This window comes from Mirounga leonina, unplaced genomic scaffold (genome assembly GCF_011800145.1).
Source record: "Mirounga leonina isolate KUSES-001 unplaced genomic scaffold, KU_Mleo_1.0 Mir_92, whole genome shotgun sequence".
In the NCBI taxonomy this organism is placed as follows: domain Eukaryota; kingdom Metazoa; phylum Chordata; class Mammalia; order Carnivora; family Phocidae; genus Mirounga; species Mirounga leonina.
In genome coordinates this window covers 3,282,113-3,308,076 of record NW_023270852.1, presented here as the reverse complement: position 1 = coordinate 3,308,076, position 25,964 = coordinate 3,282,113, and the positions used below count along the sequence as shown (strand labels likewise).

The 25,964-nt window shown below is 39.4% G+C and overlaps 1 protein-coding gene and 1 long non-coding RNA gene across 4 annotated transcripts in view; one reads left to right on the top strand and one right to left on the bottom strand.

The window, feature by feature from the left end:
* Window positions 1-981: 981 nt before the first annotated feature.
* Window positions 982-12,816, bottom strand: PSMA1 (proteasome 20S subunit alpha 1). Of its 2 annotated transcripts, XM_034995629.1 has the most exons (10): window positions 12,728-12,816; window positions 11,214-11,258; window positions 10,756-10,857; window positions 10,532-10,635; window positions 8,592-8,680; window positions 7,713-7,783; window positions 7,500-7,629; window positions 6,250-6,329; window positions 2,572-2,682; window positions 982-1,311 (listed from the first exon to the last, which is right to left on the bottom strand). In XM_034995629.1, the coding sequence occupies exons 1-10, from the start codon at window positions 12,728-12,730 to the stop codon at window positions 1,255-1,257; spliced, it is 792 nt and encodes a 263-aa protein (XP_034851520.1). In that variant the 5' UTR covers window positions 12,731-12,816; the 3' UTR covers window positions 982-1,254. The 2 variants fall into 2 exon arrangements, with proteins under 2 accessions (XP_034851520.1, XP_034851521.1); XM_034995630.1 differs by lacking the exon at window positions 2,572-2,682.
* A 53-nt stretch (window positions 12,817-12,869) lies between these two features.
* The window catches only part of LOC118004316, a 56,259-nt gene continuing 43,164 nt past the window's right edge, over window positions 12,870-25,964 (top strand). For both annotated transcript variants that reach the window (XR_004677533.1, XR_004677534.1), the window contains exons 1-2: window positions 12,870-13,138; window positions 15,263-15,309. This is a non-coding gene — a long non-coding RNA (uncharacterized LOC118004316). The remainder of the gene's footprint in view (window positions 13,139-15,262; window positions 15,310-25,964) is intronic.

The following is a 25,964-nucleotide window of genomic DNA, read 5'->3' as shown; positions in this document are numbered from 1 at the left end:
AAGATTTTATTTATTCAACATAGAAAGCACAAGCAGGGGGAGCGTCACGCAGAGAGGGAGAGGAGAAGCAGGCTCCCGGTTGAGCAGGGAGCACCATGTGGGGCTTGATCCCAGGATGCTGGGACCACGGCCTGAGCCAAAGGCAAACGCTTAACCAACTGAGCCACCCAGGCACCCCAAAAATAAAATCTTAAAAAAAAATAAATTTTTGGACAATTTGGGAAAAAAAACTAACATTTTATGAATTTTAGAGTGTACAAGGTGTTTCCACATAAATTCTCCCATTTAACCTTCACAATAATTCTCCAAACGGTAACTAATTAGTAGAATTAGATCTAAAATCCAAGTTCCTATCTACAAATGAACTGCTCCTCTCTAGAAAGATAGGAATCTCAGGAAATAAAAAACTCAAGGTTTCTTAGCAGCAAAATTTTTGGAGTGTTTTGTAAATCAGATTTCCTCGAATTTCATTTTGCATGGCCTAAGATAAAAATTGTTCTGCAGTATCTGCATACACCGCTCACAAAAATAATGCAAGGCAGTCTAAAGATTACGCCAGGGTGGGGCTGGGCATGATAAGAGGAAATGATGGTTTGGGATTAAAATTTCCCTTTTGTTATTTTTGCAAAAGTTCCCTACACTGAGACCAGAGCTATCACTACTGCCATCTGCTGGTTGTAAAGAAAAACCATTTAAAAACCTTGCTACTATGGTGGCTGGGAAGTGGTGGTTTCTTACATTTTAATAAGGATCTCCAGGGTTGAACCCAGCAATTTGTATTCTGAACCAAATCTCCATGGATTCTCATGTAGCCAGTCCATACATAGGGAATTGGCATAAGGCTGTGACAGATAAGAGGTATTATTTTCCCCCCTCACTAAACATAAGGCAAATTAATTTGTCAAACATGGCAGATGACCAGTTGTAATCTCATTACTATTTATAGTTGAAGCTACTTAAAAAACAAACAAAAACCCAATACACAGGCAGGTGAAACAATTTTATTTCACAGTTGTCTTTAAAACCACAAAGACACTATGTTCTTCATATAAAAACATCAGTACAGATACCTATACTTTCTAGAAAATGATTATATAGACCCTCTCAAAGAAAAATGCACACCATTATATGGTTTCAGACAAGTTGCTAGGGAAAAACACATCTGGACTGATTCCTACGTACAGATTATTGTCATCAGTACATGTTCCTGCATTCTTACAGATTTGATAATAAACATACAGACTGGCTTGTAACTTAATGTTCCATTGGTTCATCAGCCTTTTCTGCAGGTTCATCAGCAGGCTGAGCAGGCTGTTAAGAGGAAGAAAAAAGAAAACAGGTTAAAAAAAAAACACTTGACCAATATATACTTCTAATCACAATTATTATAAAAGAATTTACAAGAAAAAGGGGTTAGGAGACATTTTGGATACTCAATTTTAGTTCATTGTCCTGTTAAAATTTCTGAACAAAGGTGTTTTGTTTTTTTGAAACATAAATAATTTTAGAGGTCTGAAAACCTAAGCATCATTGAACAATTCCAGCATTTTATCATACTTTGTCTTGTTCAGGAATAAAGGATCAGTACTAGCCTTAGAATATAATCAGTACATTTTCCACATTCTCATCCTCTTTAGCACTAATAAACACAGAGAAAACATGACCAAACAAATCAGCTGTGTGGAACTCACAGCAACAGTTCTGGTTCTTATCAACAACAGTTTAAATAATGCAAATCCTACTCCTCCAAATAGTACCAACAATATCCTCTCCAAGTTGAAAAAAAACTCACACTATAGAAAATATTTCTCTCCAGGACACTTTATTTTCAATTACACAGCTATCAAATAAGTATCTATAAATAGCAACTGTGTATTCTAAATACACAACAAAACAGACCAGTATTTAATCTGAGATTTCCCAATACTTCCTGATCCTTTTCTCAATATTTGTAAAGGGCCAATTTAGTTTCCAAAGGGTCCCCAATGAACTTTCTTTCAGTCCCCTTTCCTACAGACTCTTGGCTGGCCTTATGATTTCCTTTCACCAACAGAATGAGCAAAACTGATGCTGTGCCACTCCTGAGCCTCAGCCTTTAAGAACGTCTAGCACCTTCCACTTTTGAGCTTTTGAACTTCTGCAAGCTCTGAGCTGCTACCCTGATAAGGAGACCCTGGTAAAGAGAGGCTCTGAGATTACATGGACAGTAGTCCAGCCATCTTAGCAGAGGTCCCAGCCTTCTAGCTGTCCCTCTAGGATATACCTAGAGAATATGAATAAAGAAGACTGTGAATAAAGCCATCTTGAAAGTTCCAGTCCCACTGCTTCAACAGAGTACAAGAGATCCTAAATGAGACCAGCAAAAGAATGACTTAATAATGAAAAATAGCAACAGATAACCAAATCATCAACCCCTGTTGTTTATGGAGATCACTGCCCCCTCAGTATTTTACATTATTCAGTTCTAAGTTTTCCTACTGCCATTTGAACTGCGAGCCTACTAAACAATTGTGGTAGGAACAGTAGTTTATGATAGAACTAAAGCCTCTGGTGTTATGATTAGTTATATACCTGTGCCTTTCTCTGTGGTCTTTCTTCAAGACCTTCCAGGAATGGAGATACATCATCATCATCATAAATCGTAAACTCCAAGTCTTTACCAACAATTCCAATGGAAACATTCTGGGGGGAGGGGGAAATTCAAAATCAAGAGAATTTATGTTGGAAAAATGCTTTTGATTAAATGTTGGGTGAAAAATGCAGAATAAAAGTTTATATAGCACTTAATAAGACTAAAAAATACTTAAGTATAGAGAAAAAAGGAAGAAGAAAACTAGCACATCCTCATAACTTGCAGATTTAATATTCACTTTTGCTAATCATGAGTAATGCCAAAGATCTATGCCACCTAGAAATTTGTAACTTGGCTCATAATGGAAATGTGTTGCAGACCAATGTTACCAGAGCAAGCAACTTAACTGGGAAGTAAGCCTAACTCCAAAGAAATAATCAGGTTTGTTTCTTGTGTAAGTTAAGACATGATGGTTCTTAACAAGGAAAGAGAGTAAGTTTTAGGTTCTAAAATGTTAATTTGGTGGGGTCTTGGAACTATTTTCTACATGTTAAAATTAAAGAGCAATTCTTAAAATGCTCAGTGAATGCTTACCAGTATAAAAAAGGCTCCTGTAAAATTAAAATTTTAGTGGAAATTTGAGGCGTAAGAATATACAGGCCTGGGTGCCTTGGTGGCTCAGTTGGTTGAGCAACTGCCTTCGGCTCAGGTCATGATTCTGGAGTCCCAGGATCGAGGCCTGCATCGGGCTCCCTGCTCGGCAGGGAGTCTGCTTCTCTCTCTGAACCTCCCTCCTCTCATGCTCTCTATCTCATTCTCTCTCTCAAATAAATAAATAAATAAAAATCTTTAAAATATATATATATATATACAGGCCTTCTCTCAATGATTTCACTAAATCATTCTCCATGATTCAGTAAAAATACGAAATCAGAAAGCCAAACAGCTGAGCAAACTCTTCCAAATTGTAAATGTCAACAGGTAACTGTAAATCCAAAATTTAAAAGACAGTCATCTTGGAGTGATGGCATTATGGGTACTTTATTTATTTTGGGGGGGCGGGGAGGGAGAAAGGAGAGAGAGAATCTTAAGCAGGTTCCACACTCAGCATGGAGCCTGATGCGGGCTCGATCTCATCATGACCTGAGCCAAAATCAAGAGTCAGATGCTTGACTGACGGAGCCACCCAGGCGCCCCTATGGGTACTTTAAACAAATAAAAATAATGTACATTCCTGATTTTGTTGGGAAAAAAAAATTATTTTTAGGATAGGAATAATTATTTTTAAAAGATTACACAGACTGTAAATTCTTCACATACATATTAAATAACAATTATCCAATCCTATAATAAAATGGATTTACAAAATGCTGACTGATCTCACTTTAGTTAATGATCATTAACCACAAGGAGGCCCATAGTGGTTCCTGCATTGTACTATACAGGTCCCTAGATCATCCAATCTCCTCTTCTCCTGGACATCTTTCTAGCATTTTCCATTCTTCTTGCTCCTTATTTCACTGAGAAAACAGAAGCAATTAGAAGAGAATGTTCACAAGCTCCCATAGTAACTACTGTTTCCTGTATCTATGTCCCTAAATTCTCTCCCTTCTTGTTAGTGTGAATGAATGATCCAATTTCCTCTCTAAGGTCTACCTTTCCACCTGTGTACTGTTTAAGGACATTGGTCCAGCAGCTTTTCTCATATTTATCCTATATAAATGTTTTCCTTTACACTGGATTATTCTTAAAACCAGGCAACAGACGTGCTGTAATTTCTCCCATCTTAAAAAACCAAAACAACAAAAAACCCTCACTACATTCTCTTCCAGCCAGCACCCCATTTCTCTGAACCTGCAGGAGAAAATCTCCATAAAGCTGCCTCCAATTCCTCTTCTCCCATTCTCTCCTGATTCCATTCCTTTCAGGCTTTGGGCTCACCATTCCAATGAAATTGTCTAGTCAAGTCCCCATCATTGCTAATCTAATGGTTAATTCTCATTCCACATCTTCCTTGATCTATTAGCAATTATTCATTCCCTCCTCCTTGAAATACTTTCTTCATTTGTTTTCAAGAATGTCTCACTTTCCAAGTTTTCCTCCTACCTCCCTGGTCATCTTTCTAAGTCCCTTTTTGCTGATACTCACCTTCCAATCTCTAAAGGTTAGAGTGCCCCTTGCCCAGGCCTCAAACTTTTTGTGAAACTATTCGATTCCTTTAGTGGTTTCATCCAGTCCAATCTCTAAGTGCCATTTCTACAAAGACTCCAACATTTGTTAAGTCTAGCTAGACCATTCTCCACCAAACTCCAGGGCATACACATCTGATGGCTGTTTACTTTTTTTTTTTTTTAAGTAAGTTTTACGCCCAACATGGGGCTTGAACTCATGACCCCAAGATCAAGAGCCGCATGCTCTACTGACTGAGCCAGCCAGATGCCCCAATATATACTTATTCTATATCACCAATAGACAGTAGGCATTTCAAGTTTTCTAAGTCCTAAGCTAACTGCCTGATCTTTCTCCACAACTCCTACCCCAAGACATGTTCCTTCCACTGTCTTATCCAGCTCAGTAAACCATAATCTCTCCTTCGTCTAATCAAGCCCAAAATCTTGAAAACAACTTTTTTTGTTGTTTTTACACCCTCACAACCAATTCACTAGCAAATATTTTTAGCTCTAATTATAAAACATACTCAAAACCGAACCACTTATTCCCATCTCCAACTCCAAGCTCCTTTACTTCACCACAATTTCTCATCTGTATTACCGTAAGTTTTAAAACTATTTTCACGCATGTTGCCCACTACAATCTATTTTCAGAATGGCGACCAGAATAACTCTTTTGAAACCTAAATCAAATCAAGTATTCTTCTGTTCAAACTCTAACAATCCACTCAGTAAATCCAAAGTACCTGCAATGGTTTATACATGATCTGGTCTCCATTATCTGACTTTATTCCTTCTCTTCCTCTTGATCATTGCCTCCAACACCCCTGGCCTTCTTGCCTCAATTAATATTCTGGACTCAAGGCCCTTATACTTGTATTCCTGGAATGATCTTCCTCCAGACATCTGAATCACTCACTCACTCACCTCCTTTAGATACTTCCCTCAAATTTCACTTTCTTAGTGAAGCCATCCTTGACCACCCTATTTTAAATTTCCCTCACCAAACCCCCTTCCTATACCCAGATGGTCCTCCTTTCTCCTCTTAACCTATTTTTTCTGTAGTATTTATCATTTTCTAATAATATTATATAATTCACTTATGGGTATATTGTCTATCTCCCCGATTTGGATGTATGTTCCATGAAGGCCAAGATGTTTGCCATGTTTATTATATTCTCAATGTCTAGTGCCTACACATGGTAGGTGCTCAATATTATATATTTGTTAACTGAGTTAATAATATGAAGATATTCCTACCTGCTGAAGAAACTGAAGGACACTGCACCTAAGACTTATTGGTTTTATTGCTTTATTCCAAAAAGAAATGTTTGAAAATTATTTCAAAATCAGATCATTTAGTGAATAGCTTAAAGAGAAAGAATGAACCAAGGCAACCATCTCCCAAATTAAAGAACTGTTAAGTATATACTCCTCTATTATATTTATGAAATAAATGATTGACCTGTAATGTTAAAATCTGAAATTGAAAAATATGATATCTACCTTTGTAGTTAGGTCCTGTTCTGCAGGAAGTGTCTCTCGTAAGGCACGCAGACCATGTTTAACCAGTTCATTCAAATTGCCTATATAATAAATCAACAATTATTTCTTAATTTCATCTTCATGCTAGGTGGCTTTTATTTGTCAGGTCTGTAGTCTGAAATTATGGTTTCAGTCACATACTAAATATATCACAATAAAAACAGCCAAAATTGTAATGTTTAGCCATATAATCTAATAAAAATAACATCACTATTACTTTATTTAATAAGAGAACATGATTTTTGTTACTAAATTTGACCTTTTTATGCTAAATTAAATGAGAATCCTGATTCACAAATGACACAGCACAAAGGTTTGTAGGATGTGTTCTATGGAAGGTATTTGCTCTTTATAAACAAAGTCTCCAACTCTTTCTATGTGGCCAGTATTAACCTGATAACAAAACTAGACAAAGATATCACAAGAAAATAAAACTACAGATCAATAACCCTTATAAATACAGACACAAAAAACCTCAACAAAGTATCAGCAAAATGAATCCAGCAACATTTATGTTTACATAAACATATGTATGTATGTGTGTATATATATATATAGTCTATATTATAAATCATGAGCAAGAGTGATTTATCCTAGGAATGCAAAGCTGGTTTAACATCCAAAAGTCAAATAATGCAATACACCACAATAGAATGAAGGGGAAACAACCACATGGTCACCTCAAGAGATGTCCAAAAAGCATGTGTTAATCTAAGACCCTTGCATAAGCAAAGCGCTTGAAAACCTATCCTATGATCACATCTTACATCAACCTTTTTACCTTTCTTTCCCAAAGGTACATTAATTTTTTACTTGTTTATGGACTACTTAATGTAGGAATGTCTGTGTGGCTAAAAATAAGATGAGAATCACAGAAAACTAAAAGTTGGTAACAGAACTTATAATTGGTAACCAAGTGGTTCTCAACTCTGGCTGGGGCACACTTCAGACCAACTGAACCAAGAGTTTTCAAAGTTGAGGACATCTGTATTTTCGTATTTGTATTTTGACAAAGGTCTACTAGTGATCGAAACTACTGTGATGACTAGATGGGGTAATAACCATATGCATAATAGAAATAATGAACACTCCATGGGCTTATTTAAAAACAAAATAAAACAAAAAACTCTGTAAAGCTGATAGTTTTCTTCATTTAGGATACTATTTATTCACTATATAAAGACTGGAGGGGACCAAAAAAAATCACTTACACTCCATAAACCCAGACATATGTCTCTCCAAGTAAGTACGAGCTGATTGAGAACGGGCTCCAATGGACATGGCTCTACAGTCAAAATAGTTGGCAGATGGACAGGTTTGGAAAATGTGAGGGCCCATATCCTACAAACAGAATATATATACACTATATAATTTCTAGTCAGTTTTTTAAAAATCATTAAAATATAACAATTCTATGAACTTACGTCATAACCAGCAATAAGCAGCCCAACACCATATGGTCTCCGGCCATATCGTTGTGTTGGTATCTGGGTCTCTTAAACTAGTTAAAGAAACTGTTCTAATAAGGAATAAAGTACTACCTTTATTTTCAAATTAAGCACTATTGACAAAGAGCTCTGTTTTTTTTTAGTCGCTGCATAATCCACCACAGCAAGAAGAAAATAAAAGAGAAATATTTCTTTGGCCTAGTGTTAAAAAATGTTAGGACTACCCACCAAACTCAAGAATAAGCGCTAGCAAAATGATCTCTTCTCATGTAGAGAACCTCATCTGTTTTGGCTATAAGGGGTCAATAATTTTGAAGGACATCTAGAACCACCAATAAAAAACTTTAAAAATCTTCTCTAAAAATGAGACTCGAATGGTTTTCCTCAAATTGGGCTTATCTGGGTCTGGAAAAGGGCTGACGAAAGAGCAACCCAATTCCTTATTTAGAGATTTTATGTATTTATTTATTTATCTGAGAGAGAGAGAGAGAGTGAGAAACAGCAGGAGATGGGAGAGGGTCAGAGGGAGAAACAGGCTCCCCGCTGAGCCAGGAGCCCGAAGGAGGACTCGATCCCAGGACTCCGGGATCATGACCCGAGCCGAAGGCAGTTGCCCAACCAACTGAGCCACCCAGGCACCCCCCAATTCCTTATTTAGAACACATTTTTCCATGGCAAAACGTCCCACAATTCTCCTTCTAAATTTTAAACATTCTGTTATTGAAAAGTAACTAACCTTAAAGTTTTCAAAATCTTACCTACGCTATGTATTATATGCCCAATAATTAACATAATGCTTAAGTATCAAAACTCTATCTAAAGTTCACATCCATAAATGCTACAAAAAAAGGATACTGCTTCCAATTAGAGATACAAGACGAGACACAGGAAGAGGTCTGTCAAATACAAATCTGGAATCCAAACACTCTTGGCGCATAAAATTACTAAAAAAGAAACAAGGAAAATTAGTTATTTCATATCAGAGTTATTTCAATCTAAATGAAGTAATTTCATTTCTTTTTGCCTGCTTCACATGGATTACATCCACACAAGGGAATGAGAAAGACATGCCACAAGGATGCATATTTATACCAAACTCTTGGGCCACCTGAGGTTTTTAAAAAAAAGATTAAAATATTCCTTAGCTCTAGATAAACTTGGTCTCTGAGCACTTTAGAGAACAGAGAAGGCTGAGCAAGAGAAAAAGAGCAAGCTCTCTTTTCTTACCCTTCCCACTGTGCCAAGATTGTCTTAATGCTAGGTCTTGAACCAGCTGAAGTTTCCCCAGTAGAGCAACTTCAAGAAATAGAACCTGTCCTAGGGCACTGCGACATGTTCTTGCCAAAAGTGCTTCTACCCACAAGCAGCACTCTAGAGGAGACGCTGGACACCAGACTTTTGAGCCTCACTGTTAACCCTGGCAAGATTCAAGCAAATGCAACCCTGGGGAAAAGGGAATTCATGCCTAACTATTAAAGACAAGAGGATAAACAGCAAGAAATGGATATGCACCTTTCCTTCCATGTTGCTTTGTCCAGTTTATGTGTATGTCACATCTGAGAATCAAATGTTGACTGCGGGAACCATGCTATTTGTTCAGTACTTTGAAGGCCATTTCCCAAGGCTATCTAAACTGCACTGCTCAACATGGCAGGTACTGGTTATATGTGACTATTCAGCACTTCAAAAGTGGCTAGTCTGAATTAAGAAGTACTGTAAGTGCAAAATACACATGAAATTTCAAAGACTCAGTGCAAAAACCAATGTAGAAGAGCTCATTAACCAGGTTTTTATATTGATTACATGTTGACATGGCAATATTTGGATAGATTGGATTAAATAAAACGTTTAACCATGCAACATATTTTACATTTTCAAGAGCTTTCAGAAACCAATAATGCTCTCACTGTATCGCCAACCCAAGAGAGCAGGGAGCTTGCCGGGTAATCTGAAAACTTAAAACAGTAGCACTACTATTTGCCCTTAATGCTTATATTCTTTCTTCCCTAATTAAATCACAGACTTAAGAAATTAGTTTTGGCTAACTACCTTTGATCTCCCAACACACATTCATATATTACCTGAAAGGCACTGTGTTAAATGCTCTACATGTTAGGCTCTTAAACAATAACCTTGAAAAATAAAATACTAAAAGAATTGATGGGGGAAAAAAAAAAGAGTCGATGGTTTAAGTCACCAGCCTCATCTCAAATACTAAGTGGTAAAGGTGAGAACGAAACTCAATCTGCATGACTTCAAACCCCAGCTCTTCATTTATACAACACCTCTCAACTAGAAGTAATCTCTATCTCCCCTGGACTCTCACAGAAATCTACCTGGTATTATAGATATACTACTAGATTTTAAGTTCCTAAAAGACGAGATGCATATCTGACTCACCCTTGTGTACCATGTGGTATCCAGTATTGAGCTTCACAAAAAATATATGTCTAATAAATACTGGCATATTAAAGAAAGGAAGGGTAGTTCCCCCGATCATTAGAAACCAGACAAAAGGGTCAAGCTCTTCTTAGACATAACATTGTCTCAAACAATATACCCTGAGTTAACAAGTATCACATTATTTGGTGACTTCTCTAAAGCTTTACTCTTAACATGGTTAATTCTAGTAGTTACTACTATAGGGATCAAGAAATAGAGTACTTAGTAACTGAGCCCAAATCCACTAAGGTATCACAATCTGAACTTAGAAACTCTGCCAGACAACTTCCTCAAATATCTTAGCTGGATGAATCAAAAGGGATGTTTCTTTTGTTTTTCATGATCATACTCACCATAACAGTCTAGCATCAGCAGTAAGTCCCGCAATTGAGATACCAATATGGTTGTCAACATGGAGAATTTTTTTCTGATGAGCTGCAAGCTCTGACTGTGCTCTCTAAACAGAGACATTATAAAACATAAAAACACATTTATAATTTTATTATTTATACAGTGAAACTTACATTTGTTAGTACCATTTTCTACATGAGGAAGATTTATTTACTGCCTCACTCACCTTCAATGCAACCAACACTGCATGGGTTTTTGATTTCAGACCAACTGTGGCTGAACCTTGCTTGACAGCTTCCATTGCATACTCAATTTGATGAATTCTGCCCTAAAGAGAAAACAACAACACATCTTAGAGTCATCTTACAAGACCATTTTATATATTTAAAATTGATCTAGTATTCCCAAATCTCAGGTGAATATAGTTAAATCTCAAATGATTTTTCTTTTAAATTAGAAAACTTACTTTAATGATAAATTTAGGTTCCAGGGATGTCTAAAATGATTATATTCCATTTTCTCACAGCCTACAATTTCATGAATTCCTTTCTTTCTTTCTTAAGTAGGCTCCACACACAAAGTGGGGCTCAAACTCACCACCCCAAGACCAAGAGTTGCATGCTCTAACAGTGAGCTAGCTAGGTGACCCTCTAAAGCTACTTCACAAGTATAAAACATTTTTACCTGAGGGCTCCAAACAGTGACATCATTGTCATACTGGTTGCGAAACTGAAAGCAAAAGAAAAAACACCTATTGATTTAAGAACATTACAAATTCCAATTTTTAATAAGCTCTATCATTAAAAAATGTTCTCCCATCTGTTTAGATTCAACATTAACATGTGCTGTTAATACAACCTCATTGGAAGATTACTCAGTTGCAAACATGAGATAGAAGTGAGGAGCAGATCTAGATGGGACCTAACTTCCCAACTTTCAGTTCTACGTAGCACTCCCTTTGGGTTCAATTACTAAAGCTCATAGTGTCAACTTTCCTTCCCTTCCCTGCTTATGCTCTTCCCTCTTTTTCTTTAAACTAGCTCATATGTCTACCTCTTTAAGTCTTCTCCATCTTTTCTCCCAAAATTCCAACATATACTCCCACCGGTTCTTTATCCACACGTCCTCTTCTACTTTATGATTATGGATATGGCAAATTTATCTTTGAATCCTTACTGCACTTAAAACAGTGCCTTGAACATATAAACATTCATATTGAATGAATAACCACAAGAATATTCTCAGGAAGTTAGACACTGACACAAATAGCTACAGCATCAGAACCATTACTGCTTTAATAAGGACATTAAAACAAGTCTACTAGCCGAATCTTGGGAGAATAATCGGGGGACGGAGGGGAGAGCGAGAAAGTTGAGTGCTGGAATGGCAGATAGGAGTCTGGAAGCCCTGAGGCTAGGTGGTAACCGTGATATCACCACTTCTCTCAGCCTCCGTTTATTCATCCGTAAAAATAGGTGAGTGGACAAAGTGATTGAAAAGAACCCCCCCCCTTTTTTTTAAGATTTTATTTATTTATTTGAGAGAGAGAGAGAGAGCACAACAGCCGGGGGGACGGGGAGGGAGCGAGAGGGAGAGAAGCAGACTCCCTGAGGGTCAGGGAACCCGACAGGAGGCTTGATCCCAGGACCCTGGGATCATGACCAGAGCCAAAGGCAGACGCTTAACTGACTGAGCCATCCGGGCGCCGGGAAAAGAACCCTTTCTGATCAAGCTCTTTGGGAGAGAGAAATCAGATGAACCCACAAGTAAAATGGACGCTGTCCTGGAACCCAAACCCTGGGATCAAGTCTGCACTAGCATTACAGTGAAGCCGAGAAGTCAAGTCCCTATTTCCTCCTCCCTCCCACACAGAGCACGAGGGTGGCGCCACTCTGGGCCGCTCAGAACCACACCACTGAAGGAACTGCAGGAGCGAACTCAGATAGCTGACCGAGGAAGTAGCGTCCCAGGCCCGCCAGAAAGCGAAACGAACCCCGGAGAATGGTCGCACGGAGTACCCACCGCCCCTCTCCCGGCCAGGCCGGAGATGCTGAATCACTGCCGGAACCCTCCCGTTGGCGGAGGTTCCCATGCCCCGTGGCCCCGGGCCGCTCTGAGGATGACAGGAGGAGCGGCTCGCCACCCCCTCGCCGGCGGACCTCACCCCCAACCCTGTCGGCGCTCAGAATCCAACGCACCATGGTTCCGGCGCGAGTCTGGCTGCGGCCTCCTGCAGCGGTGCGGTTTCAGGAAAGTTGCCGAAACTACCACTCGGCGATCTACAGAGAAGCCTTCGGGATTTTGACGGAGGCGGCGCAGGGCAGGGCAGTCTATCCCAGAGATATCGATAGACACCCAACGCTTCCCCGCCCTCAAAGCTCGCAGCCCCTCCAAAGTGGGCGGGGCCTAGGAAGAAGGAGGAGTTGAGATTGGCGGGAAATCTTGGGCTAGGAGTGCCTGCGGCAGCTGAGAGCTGCGGGGCGGCCTCTACGAAATCGCCCTTCTTGGATTCTCAGTGGTTATTGCCTGTGTGTTGCAGATTCCCGCCAGTTCCTCACCCGCCCGGCCGATACACCTGAAATCGATCGAGACGACGCCTGCGACTCCAGGTGATCCAGTGTGCCGCTGGACATCTCTCGTTCAGGGTCCACAGAGATTTGGGGTGTTGTCTGACTGGGAGAAGGACGAGGCTGTAAGAAGGGCCACAAAATAATGGTCTGTTTGTATGTGTCAGCCACACTCTTCGTCAAGTATGTTGTCTGTGTATATGCGTTTCTTTCTCCTTTGGAGTCCTTTTCTCTATTTCCTGGAGAAAACATTTCTCAAGGCTCTGTTGCCATTGATCACTCTATCATTATTGGTTTCCTCTACAAGACTTTGAACTCCATGAGGGCAGTAATGTCTTTCTGTGGTCTCAAAACCAAGCATGATGCTTGGTTTTTATGTGTGGGGTTTTTTTTTTTATGTAATTTTTTAATCTGGTAGATTAGACCCTGAAAAAAAAACTGGGGATTTACTTCTGAAACACATATTTTCTCTGTTGAGAACTTTTGGTAAATCCCCAGATGAAATACTTTAGTACAGTAACATCTACTTTGCGCCAATGGTGACTTATCTTCTTTATAAAGCATAAAAGATAAGTACCGAGGCTCAGGTAAGGTACGAATTGAAAGGATCCTTAATGATCTGAACTTTGCAGATGAAGTAACAGACTCAGATCACTTAAGTGATTTGCTCAAGTTCAGAGCAATTTAGTACCACACTCTTTTTAAACCTTTCACTTTTATATTTTGGTCTTTTTTTCCCTGTTAAACATTTTTAGGTTAAATACGACTTTCTAGTATTCTGCATTATGAATGTACGATGTTTTATTTACACAAGTCCGCATTGTTTAATATTTAGATTCCCCCCTACTCACCCACTCATTTATGAGCTTCTTGATAGATATCTTTATACTCCCCCCCCTTTTTTTTAAGATTTTATTTATTTATCAGAGAGAGAGCACAAGCAGGGGGAGTGGCAGGCAGGGGGAGAAGCAGGCTATACTCCTTTCTTTAGAATAAATTCCTAAAAATGGAATTGTAGGGTCAAATGAAATGGATTTTTCTAAAACTTTTAATAGAAAGTGCTAAGTTGCCCTCCAGAAATGTTTTACCAGTTTATACTCTGCACAATATTATATGAAACCTCCCTGGTGGTCTAGTGGTTCAGATTTGGCGCTCTTCACAATAATATATGAGGGTCTCCTCCTCCTCAAATTCACCAATGCTGGTTGTGGTCATTTTAAAAAATCACTGGCGCCCAGTGTCCGACTCTTGATCTCAGCTCAGGTCTTGATCTCAGGGTTGTGAGTTCAAGCCCCACATTGGGCTCCACACTGGGCATGGAGCCTACTTAAAAAAAATATATATATATATATATTTATGTATATGTATATGTATAATAAATATATAATTGTTTTTACAAATAAGATCATACTAAACTGTTTTATACTACACTTAAAAAATTATGGCAGGGGGCGCCTGGGTGGCTCAGTTGGTTAAGCGACTGCCTTCAGCTCAGGTCATGATCCTGGAGTCCCGGGATCGAGTCCCACATCAGGCTCCCTGCTCAGCGGGGAGTCTGCTTCTCCCTCTGATCCTCCCCCTCTCATGCTCTCTGTCTCCCATTCTCTCTCTCAGATAAAAAAAAAAAAAAAAGTTATGGCAGGGACACCTGGGTGGCTCAGTCGGTTAAGCATCTGACTCTTGGTTTTGGCTTAGGTCATGATCTCAGGGTCATGAGATAGAGCCCCATATCGGCTCCACACTCAGTGGGGAGTCTGCTTCAGATTCTCTCCCTCTTTCCCTCCCCCTCTGCCCCTTTCCCTCCTTGTGCCTGTGCGAGCGAGCGAGCTCTCAAATAAATAAACAAAATCTTTTCAAAAAAGTTATGGCCATGTTTTCATGTTCATTAAGTAATGATATATATTATTTTCAATAGTTGCATATATTCCATTGGTTAGAAATACGATAATTAACTATGGGTGAGCCATTAGATTATTTCCAAGCCTTTGCTATTATAAAAATACTATAATGAATATTCTTATACGTACACACATTTCCTGATTACCTCCTTATGATGAATTCATAGTAACAGAATTGCCAGATCAAAGGGAACCTGCATTTACAATTAGGATAAATATGGCTAAATTACAAAAAAGTAAAAAGTTAATATCAATTTATATTCTACAGTGCCTGAGAGTTCCACTTTCTTTATGACTTCACCAGCACTGGATAGGGTGAGTACTTTTTACCTTTACTAAGCTGATAGGCAGAAAAAGAAAAAAAACAAAACTTTAATTTGTATTTTTTGATTACTAGCAAAAAAAATCTTTTCATGTATTTCTTGGCCATTTATGTTGCTCTAGTGAATTGTCACTTAATTCCTTTTCTCAATTTATTATTATTAGTCATTTTCTCATTGATCTGTAGGAGTTGCCTTCCATTAACTTGTTACTGTGTTACTTTTGTAGAAAGAACCTGTTGAATGCAAAGAAAAGACACCCAGTGAAGCTAACTCAATTAAAAGTTGGGGGGTACAGCATGGGGATACTGTAAATATGTAACAGGGAATCACATAAATACTCAAGGATAGGAATTTTTTATTTACTGAGGTATTTCTAGTGCTTAGGACAAAGCCTGGCATAATAATAGGCACCCACTAAACATTTGTTGAATGAAAGAGTGATGAATCTCTTATTCCCAAACTTGCCCTTTTGGGTATTATCTCCTAAGCAAATATCTGGGGCTTTGTGATATATTATTCATTCACAGTGATTGGCTCTTATCAAAGCTCCACTTATGAGCCATCAGAAGGGGCATTTGGTTGTCCTTTTTGTCAAAACTGAAGGTCCTAAGTACTTAATAAAGTTTTTATATGACTTTCAGCTCTTCTCTGCATGTTTTGGGGATTTGGCTTGGGATACATCTTGGTCCTTAACCAAGAGCTGAAAAATTGGTCAGTAAAGATATTTTGTAAGAAGACTGGGTCAGCAAATGTAGCACTACTTCTTTCATTGGTTAATGTATGTCAGGCTTCTTAATTTTATTTTTTATTTGTTTTATTTTTTTAAAGATTTTATTTATTTGACAGAGAGAGAGCACAAGCAGGGGGAGCAGCAGAGGGAGAGGGAGAAGCAGGTTCCCCGCTGAGCAGGGAGCCCGATGCGGGGCTCAATCCCAGGACCCTGGGATCATGACCTGAACTGAAGGCAGATGCTTAACCGACTGAGCCACCCAGGCCGCCCCTATTTTTTATAAAAATATTTTATTTATTATTTATTTGAGAGAGAGTTGGTGAGAGAGAGAGTACAAGCAGGGTAGGGGGAGAGGCAGAGGGAGAAGCAGACTCCCCGCTGAGCAGGTAGCCTGATACAGGGCTCCATCCCAGAACCCCGAGATCATGACCTGAGCTGAAGGCAGACACTTAACCAACTGAGCCACCCAAGCACCCCTATACCAGGCTTTTCTAGAATCAAATAAAAAGTAAATGCTAAATAAAAGCCAAGTTGAAATTTTTCCCCATGGGCATGTAAGTCTCAATATGTTACTCTGGTTAGCAATTGTAATTGGTATATTGTACAAATGAGATATAGGCTGCAGTTTGCAAATAACTTACTATTTTCCCCCATATATTACAACACACCCAGTAGATGGTGTGCCTGGGTGGCTCAGGCAGTTGAGCATCAGCCTCTTGATTTTGGCTTGGGTCATGGTCTCAGAGTCATGAGATTGAGCCCGGAGTGGGGCTCTATGCTGAGTGTGGAGCCTGCTGAAGATTCTCTCTCTCCTTCGGCCCCTCCCACACTCCCCCAGGGCCCATGAGCCCTCACACTCTCTGTTCCTTAAAAAAACAAAAATAAAAACCATACCCAGTGAAGTTAATTCCTCCCTGCTCCTGGAATGAAACGGGGCACAAATATCACCAATATTAGCTAGTCAATTCAACAGCCTCAGAGCAGCAATTAATATGTTCAGTATAATAATAAAATCTTTAGGAATGAAGCCTCTTCCCTCCAGCTTGAGCCTGCCATGACAAAAGGGGAATGGTTGACTTCTTTTTTAATACCCTGTTCCATTACCAACACCCAGTAGGTTGGAACAGAGGGAAGGGCAAGAGAGTTCTTAACATGGCAAATACAGTTCTGTAATTAAGGGTTGATGCTCTCTGAGCTTAACAGGTGTTTACACCTGACACTTGTTATTTTATGCATTCTTTTTTTTTTTTTAAGATTCTATTTATTTAATTAATTGACACAGAGAGAGAGACAGCGAGAGAGGGAACACAAGCAGGGGGAGTGGGAGAGAGAGAAGCAGGCCTCCTGCTGAGCAGGAAGCCTGATGTGGGGCTCGATCCGAGGACCCTGGGATCATGACCTGAGCCGAAGGCAGTCGCTTAACCAACTGAGCCACCCAGGCGCCCCATACTTTATGCATTCTTCAGAAACACCTCTACCCTCACCTTACCCTGATGAGCAAATACTGGCAATCTCTTGCTTGCACTTGGGTAAATATATGTCATCTGGCAATCAGCTCAATGTCAGTTGCCAGCATCTGTGCTATATGCCTCAAGCTTCTTTCTGTGCAAGTCTCTACTCTTCCACTTGACTTTCTTCAGTAGCCCATATCTGATCCAGATATCCAGAATGGCTTTGCCTCACACCTCTGGGAGTATAGATTTTGATCGAACTCAAAACTCATCTTTGCAATTAGCCAGCCATCTTTGCTTGTCCGACTCCACTTTGCTTGTCCGATATTGGCTCCATGAAAGCAAGGAATTTTCATATATTTCATTCACTGCTGTAGTCACCTGTGCTTAGAATCGTACCTGTACTTAATAAGTGCTCTGTGAGTATTGAATGAATGATTTCCTCAATAGGATCCTGACACTAATCCACTGTGACCCCGTGGAACCCTCAACTCTAAGGGCTGTTAAGGGCCATATATCAAAGTTCCATTAAAGCCTCTCTCCCTAGGCATGAGGTGAGGAAAAAGCAATGTCAACACACTGCACACTGAAAACCCTCTCAAAATCTTCTAAACTTCAGCTTTTTTCTGACTTAGAAGTGGATAGACAAGTAAGAGTTACAAAAACAGCCCCCACCATTTTTTTTTCAATTTCCACTTTAGGTGGCCTTCCACTTTACTGTGGAATGTGGGAATAATTTACTTTCTTAGAGGCGCAGACAGAAGTGAAATACAAAGAGTCTCATTTTAACATCCTGCTACACACATACAACAATTGCACCTGTTTGTTTACATATTGTCTCCATCTATTAAATCATAAGCTCCTGAAGACACGGCCTATGTTGTATATATACACACATATATATGGTATCATACAAACTGGGTGCTCAATATAGTTTAAAAAGTTAGGAGTGGGGCGCCTGGGTGGCTCAGATGGTTAAGCGTCTGCCTTCGGCTCAGATCATGATCCCAGGATCCTGGGATCGAGCCCCACATCGGGCTCCCCGCTCAGCGGGAAGCCTGCTTCTCCCTCTCCCTCTGCTGCTCCCCCTGCTCATGCTCTCTCTCTGTATCTCTGTGTCTCAAATGAGTAAATAAAATCTTTAAAAAAAAAAAAGGAATGAATAAAAGTGCTTTAGCAGTAGTAATAATAATTCCAAACATATTGTACAGTACTAAAGATTAATTCTTTTTTTTTTTAAAGATTTTATTTATTTATTTGAGAGAGAGAATGAGATAGAGAGTGCATGAGAGGGGGGAAGGTCAGAAGGAGAAGCAGACTCCCTGCTGAGCAGGGAGCCCGATGTGGGACTTGATCCCAGGACTCCAGGATCATGACCTGAGCCGAAGGCAGTCGCTTAACCAACTGAGCCACCCAGGCGCCCCCAAATTAATTCTAAAACTGTCTTTTGAGTACTCTTCTAGTAGAAATCTTTAAATTTGGAAGTATTTTTTTCCTATTAAAAAAAAACTTTATTTTTTTAATTTTTTTTATTTATTTTTTATTTTTTTATTATTTTTTATTTAACAGAGATAGACAGCGTAAGTAGGCAGAGTGGCAGACAGAGGGAGAGGGAGAAGCAGGCTCTCCGCCAAGCAGGGAGCCCGATGCGGGGCTCGATCCCAGGACCCTGAGATCATGACCTGAGCTGAAGGCAGCCGCTTAACCGACTGAGCCACCCAGGTGCCCCCCAAAAAACTTTTTTTTTAATTGAAGTATAATTGACATATTAGTTTCAGCTACAACATAGCGATCTGACAATTATGTATGTTACAAAACGCTCACGACAGTAAGTGTAGTCACCACCCGTCCACCATACGAAGTTATTACAATATTATTGATATATACCCTATGCTGTACTCATCATCCCTGTGACTTGTTTATTTTATAACTGGAAGTTTGTACCTCTTAATCCCTAAATTTGGAAATGTTTATAGCAAATTTGTAGGATTGCTTGCTCCTTGATGTTTCTGTGCTAGGTGGTCTCCTTTGCCCCTAGAGATCTCCTTCAGCAACGTCCCTTTCCCGTCTGGCTTCTGGTTGAGCTCAGCTGATGGAGGGCACTAGCAGGAGATCAGAAGGCAGTGGGAGAAAGATCAGCGTATTTATTACCTTCCCTCCCTCCATATTGGCCCAAGTTGGCAGTGGTACTGTATCATCTCTTGCTGTTTCCCTGCCCACATTCTGATTACACTCTATTCAGTTGTGCCTTTTGAGTGTGCCATCTGTTTTCCTGCTGGGACCCTGACTGATTCAATCATATTTTAAATTTTTACAGGGTACAGGAGGTATACAATACTTTTTTTTTTTTATGTGAGAAAAGCCTGTTTTCTATTCCTGAAGTTGAGCTTATATTATACCTCTAAGAATGTTAATATTGGTAAGTCTGAAACAGCTGAAAAATAGAACCTAAGATTATGATATATGCCCTTCCCTGTTTTTTACCTATTCAGATATACAGGAAAAGAAGTCAGCTTACAGTTGGTTTTATAATTTTTTTCCAATAATAAAAGGAATACACATTTAAACTTTTTCAAATGCAAACACTATGAAAAAAAAATCCCTTATAATTTGTTAGGTGGAGAAAAATCACTGTTAAAATTTTAGTGATTTTTTTTCCCCTTACAATAATATATATCTAAAGAAAGGAAGAAAATTACCCTGAGAATATATTTTCTAATATTTATACTATGCGATACCTTGTATATGCATATGTGTATTGTAGGTATGGCTTTCACTCCATAGAAATAAATATTGCATTTCTTTAGATCATCCTGAATCTAGCCCTAAGCTCCCACCCTGCCATGCCGGTGGGAAAGTCAGTCTCAGTTACTGACATTTCCTGTCCACCTAAGATTGTACGAACTTTCTAGCGCCTTAATAATTGTGGAAGTACCTGGAAATTATTACTCTTTAAAGGTTTTATTTTTCATTTATTTGAGAGAGCTAAAGAGAGTGCACGAGTTGGGGGGAGGGGCAGAGGGAGAGGGAGAAGCAGACTCCCCGCTGAGCAGGTAGCTCCATCCCAGGACCCTGAGATCATGACCTGAGTCACCCAGGCGCCCTGTACCTGGAATTACTTAGTTGTCTGTCCACATTGATTTACTGCTGAGATTTCCTTTTATGCCATCTTCCCTTCTGGTCTGATGACACCAGTATTCCTTTACCACCCTTGGATCTCAAGAATCTGGAATCAAATGAGTGAATCTGGCAACCCCAGCACCCAGGTGCAGCCTTCTGCTTTGAGGTTTTGCCACCATCCTGGGCTCTGTCACAGAGCAAGACGGAAGACTTAGCTGCTCACTCAACCTTTTGGGTTTCAGACTTTCAAAGGCATTCCTGTCTCCTCCCCCCGCCCGCCCCCCGCCCTTCTCATTTCTAAAGACAGCTAGAGACTATGTTGTTTCTCTAAGCAGCTTTTGCTTTTTGCCTTACAGAAATATGAGGGTCTGGATACCTGATTGTATCGGAGCAAGGGGTAGGGGAATGGGAGAACATACAGAATTAAAATCTCAACAAAATAACCTGCCACAAAAATTTATATCAAATGATAAGTGTTTATTTTCCCCCTGCTTTTTAATTTAAACATTGTACCATAAACATTTCATGTCACATTTCATGCTTTTAAATGTCTGTATAACAGTAGGATCCTCCATCATACGAACGTATCATCATTTATTTAACTGACATTTAACTGATAGCTCACTCTAAAGGCAGCCTTATCTGTATTTACTACTACCTTTTTATTTTTTTCTAGTTATTCAGAAGCTAAAGTTCTCTTCTGGTAATAACTAAAGCTTGGAATAGAACAATTGGAACTAACAGACATAATTTAGAAGAGTAACAATTCAGAGTCTTATCTAAACTCTAAAATATAATTTCTCTCCCTCAGTATTACCAAAAGTGAGGCCTGTACAAAAGCCATTGGCATACTTGAGTTGTTTAGAAATATTTTTTCCAGAAATGAAGCAATTATTACAGAATGTCATCTAGATAGTTGAGTAACAATGAATGTTACATGTCCATGGGAAAATTTCAACTTGGCTCTTATTAGAATTTATTTTTATTTAATTCTAAAAAATCCTGAACTAACAAACAATGGCCTTTAAGTTAGAGAAGTAGTACTGCTTTTCTGGTCTATTCTTTCTACCAAATACCCTTATTGATCAATTTTGCAACTATTGGTTAAGAATCAGGGTATACCCTGAGCAGAGTCCCCACATCATGCTTAAAGGAATTGAAAACCATTAATACCCTAAGAGACCAAATGTCTCTTCTGGTTGGTCCACAAGTTGGGCTTTGATAGAAGGGCCTCTTTAAAGAGTCCAGCCAACCACCTTCATCTCAGAGTCACCAATATATGCATAAAAGGGAATGATGAAAAGGAAAATTTCCGGAATCAGATATTTTTCATTCATTCAATAAATATTTGTTGATCTTACTCTATGCTAAACATTATCACTAAGATACTAAGAATACCTCAGGAAACAGACAAAAATTCCAGAGGAAGAATATAATGAGATGAAATCAGAGAGGAAATGGGATGGGGGTTACAGATGTATAGGGCCTTCAGGCCACAGTAAAGACTCTGACTCTGAGATAGAAAGCTACTAGAGGGTTTTGAATACAGAAATGTTATGACTGACATTTTTTTTTTTAAGTTTATTTATTTTTAAGTAATCTGTACACCTAATGTGGGGCTCGAACTCAATGACTCTAAGATCAAGAGTTGCAAGCTCTTCCAACTGAGCCAGCCAAGCGCCCCATGACTGACATTTAAAAGAGATTATCCTGACCCATGTGTTGAGAACAGATTATAGGGGGCCAAGCAGGCTAACAAGATCAAGGCTCTTACAGTAATCCAAGTGAGAGATAACAATGGCTTAGACCAGAGTTGTAATGCTGAGATGGTGGGACCTAGTTGGATTCTGCATATATTTTGAAGGCAGAGTCAACAGTACTTTGCTGATGGACTGGATGTGGCAGGTAAGAGAAAGAGAGGTTTTGAAATGACGAATGTTATTGGCCTGAGCAGAAGGAATTGCAAGGAAAGAGAGAGAAGAGGAGCAGGTTTGCCGGGGGGGAGGGAGATGATGATGCAGTTTTGTATATTTCAACTTTGGGATGTCTGTTGGACTTCCTAGTGGAGTTAAGGCATAGTTCGTTGGCATGTGAGTTGGAGTTCAGTGGAGAGATGGAGGCTGCAGATGTAAAACTGGGAGTTACCAGGGCTCCTGGCTGGCTCACTCGGTAGAGCACGTGACTCTTGATCTTGGGGTTGTGAGTTCGAGCCCCACACTAGGTATAGAGATTACTTAAAAATAAAATCTTTAAGGGGCACCTGGCTGGCTTAGTCGGTTAAGTGTCTGCCTTCGGCTCAGGTCACGATCCCGGGGTCCTGGGATCGAGCCCCGCATCGGGCTCCCTGCTTGGTGGGGAGTCTGCTTCTCCCCCTCCCACTCCCCCTACTTGTGTTCCCTCTCTTGCTGTGTCTGTCTGTGTCAAATAAATAAATAAAATCTTAAAAAAAAAAAAAAATAGAGATAATATTGGCTAGTATCTTTTATGATTATTGTGATGACTAAGTGAATTTTTCATTTAAAGTGCTTAACACAGTCTGGCACATGGTAAATACTCAATAAAATATTAGCTTCTGTTATTATTTTATTTATTTATTTATTTTATTTTTATTTATTTATTTATTTATTTATTTATTTATTTATTCATGAAAGTCAGAGAGAGAGAGAGAGGCAGAGGCAGAGGGAGAGAAGCAGGCTCCCCGCCTAGCAGGGAGCCCAATATGGGACTCGATCCCAGGACCCTGGGATCATGACCTGAGCTGAAGGCAGACGCTTAACTGTCTGAGCCACCCAGGTGCCCCATAGCTTCTATTATTATTTTATAACTTTTTTTTAAATTTTATTTATTTATTTGAGAGGGAGAATGAGATAGAGAGAGAGAGCATGAGAGGGGGGAGGGTCAGAGGGAGAAGCAGACTCCCTGCCTAGCAGGGAGCCCGATGCGGGACTCGATCCCGGGACTCCAGGATCATGACCTGAGCCGAAGGCAGTCGCCCAACCAACTGAGCCACCCAGGCGCCCCTTCTATTATTATTTTAAAACCAGCATTTGTCATCCAAAATGTTGTTGGTTGCCTTGGTGGTAATATACTCATAGAATCGATATAGTAGCAATATCTATTATTTAGCTAGATAAAAAGTGGCAAACTGAAGTGTCCAGTGAGTGACTGCCTCCCCCATATAGAGTATCTTACATAAATAAAATAATGGGGCACCTCCGTGACTCAATCAGGTAAGCCTTCGGCTCAGGTCATGATCTCAGGGTCCTGGGATCAAGCCCCACATCAGGCTCCCTGCTCAGTGGAGAATCTGCTTCTCCTTCTCCCTCTGATCCCACCCCCCCCCACCGCTCATGCTCTCTCGTGCATTCTTTCTCTCAAATAAATTTTTTTAAAAAAAGAACAGTTTAAAAAAATAAACATTTTCAAAGGAGATTCAAGCAAAATTAAATATTTAGGAGGACTTCAAAAGCTAAGAAGTTGAAAAAAAAGGTTCCTGGCTAAAAGTGTAACTTATTTTTCATCATGAGGAATATACTCCTTAATCCCCATCACCTAATTCACCCATCTCCCTACCCACCTCCCCTCTGGTAACCATCAGTTTGTTCTCTATACTTAAGAGTCTATTTCTTGGTTGGCTGGCTCAGTTGGTAGAGCATGCAACTCTTGGTCTCAGGATTGTGAATTCAAGCATCATGTCGGGCATAAAGCTTAGTTTAAAAAAAAAGTCTATTTCTTTTTTTTCTTTGCTCATTTGTTTTGTTTTTTAAATCCCACACATGAGTGAAATCATATTGTATTTGTCTTTCACTGACTGACTAATTTTGCTTGGTATTATACTCTCTAGTTCCTCCATGTCGTTGCAGATGGCAAGATTTGATTCTTCTTGATGGCTGAGTAGTATTCCATTATATATATATACCACAATAACACCACATCTTCTTTATCCATTCATCAGTCAGTGGACACTTAGGCCGTTTCCATAGTTTGACTATGGTAAATAATGCTGCAATAAACATAGGGGTGCATGTATCCCTTTGAATTAGCGTTTTTGTATTTTTTGTGTAAATACCCAGTAGTCCGATTACTAGATTGTAGGGTAGCTCTGTGTTTAATGTTTTGAGGAACCTCCATACTGTCTTCCACAGTGGCTGTACCAGTTTGCATTCCCCCTAACAGTGTAGGAGGGTTCCTTTTTCTCTGCATCCTCGCCAACACTTGTTGTTTCTTGTATTTTTGATTTTAGCAATTCTGATAGGTGTGAGGTGATAGCTTATTGTGGTTTTAATTTGCACTTCCCTGATGATGAGTGATATTGAGCATCTTTTCATGTGTCTGTTGGCCATCTGTAGGTCTTCTTTGAAGAAAGAAGTTATTTTTATTTAGCTGCCAAGATCTGTGAAACACAATGATAGAGACTCTCCTTTAAAGCTTTGGCATTCAGTATGGCTGACTGCTATGAAAGTAAACATGTGGTTGGTAAAGTTTAAAATAAGGATGTCCTTCTTCAACAGATTTGAATAATCATTTGGTCTAGAAATTATTTCATCCTTTATAGGAAGATGTCTTCTGATTTTCAAAATAAACCACCTCTTATCATCCCAGTGAAATAAAATCCATTCTGATCTTTTTTTAATAGAAATCCACCCCAAGATTATTTGGGAAACCATTTTCTGTATTAAAAACAGACATTTCTTCCTTTAATAAGCCAAAGCCAGCATTTTTTAGTGTTAGAGTGACTTCAGCATTTCTTTTCCTTTGGCCTATTGCTGACGTGGCAAGGGTAACCATTGAAAAACAAACAAACAAACAAAAACCCAAGACATTTTAAGATGGAAAGAGCATTCTTATCAATAAGCCAAAATTTTTCATTATTCGTATTTTTTTTCTTTCCTCATGACAAAAGAGAAAAAAATTCAATCCCTAATCTACCAGTAGGCTAATAATTCTTTAAATATTGGTCATGATAAAAGTAACGTGCCCTTCACCTGGGTGGCTCAGTTCGTTAAGCGTCTGCCTTGGGCTGGGGTCATGATTCCAGGGTCCTGGGATGGAGCCTGGAGTCAGGCTCCCTGCTCAGCGGGGAGTCTGCTTCTCCCTCTGACTCTCCCCCTGCTTGTGCACACTCTCTCTTTCTCTCTCTGTCTCTGTTTCATGCTCTCTCTTTCTCTCTTACAAATAAATAAATAAAATCTTAAAAAAAAAAAAAAAAGGTAACATGCCCTTTAGGGGCGCCTGGCTGGCTTAGTCGGTGGAGTAGACAACTCTTGATCTTGGGGTTGTGGGTTCAAGTCCCATGTTGGGTGTACAGATTACTTTAAAAAAAAAAAACTTAAAAAAAAAAAAGTA

Bases quoted from the DNA above. Each gene is read 5' to 3' on its own strand.
- PSMA1 (XM_034995629.1), bottom strand. The intron at 7,784-8,591 runs GTATCCTTTTTT...AACTAGTTTAAG, and splicing joins TGTATCTCTAATTGGAAGCA to AGACCCAGATACCAACACAA. The intron at 2,683-6,249 runs GTAGATATCATA...CCCTCCCCCCAG, and splicing joins AACAGGACCTAACTACAAAG to AATGTTTCCATTGGAATTGT.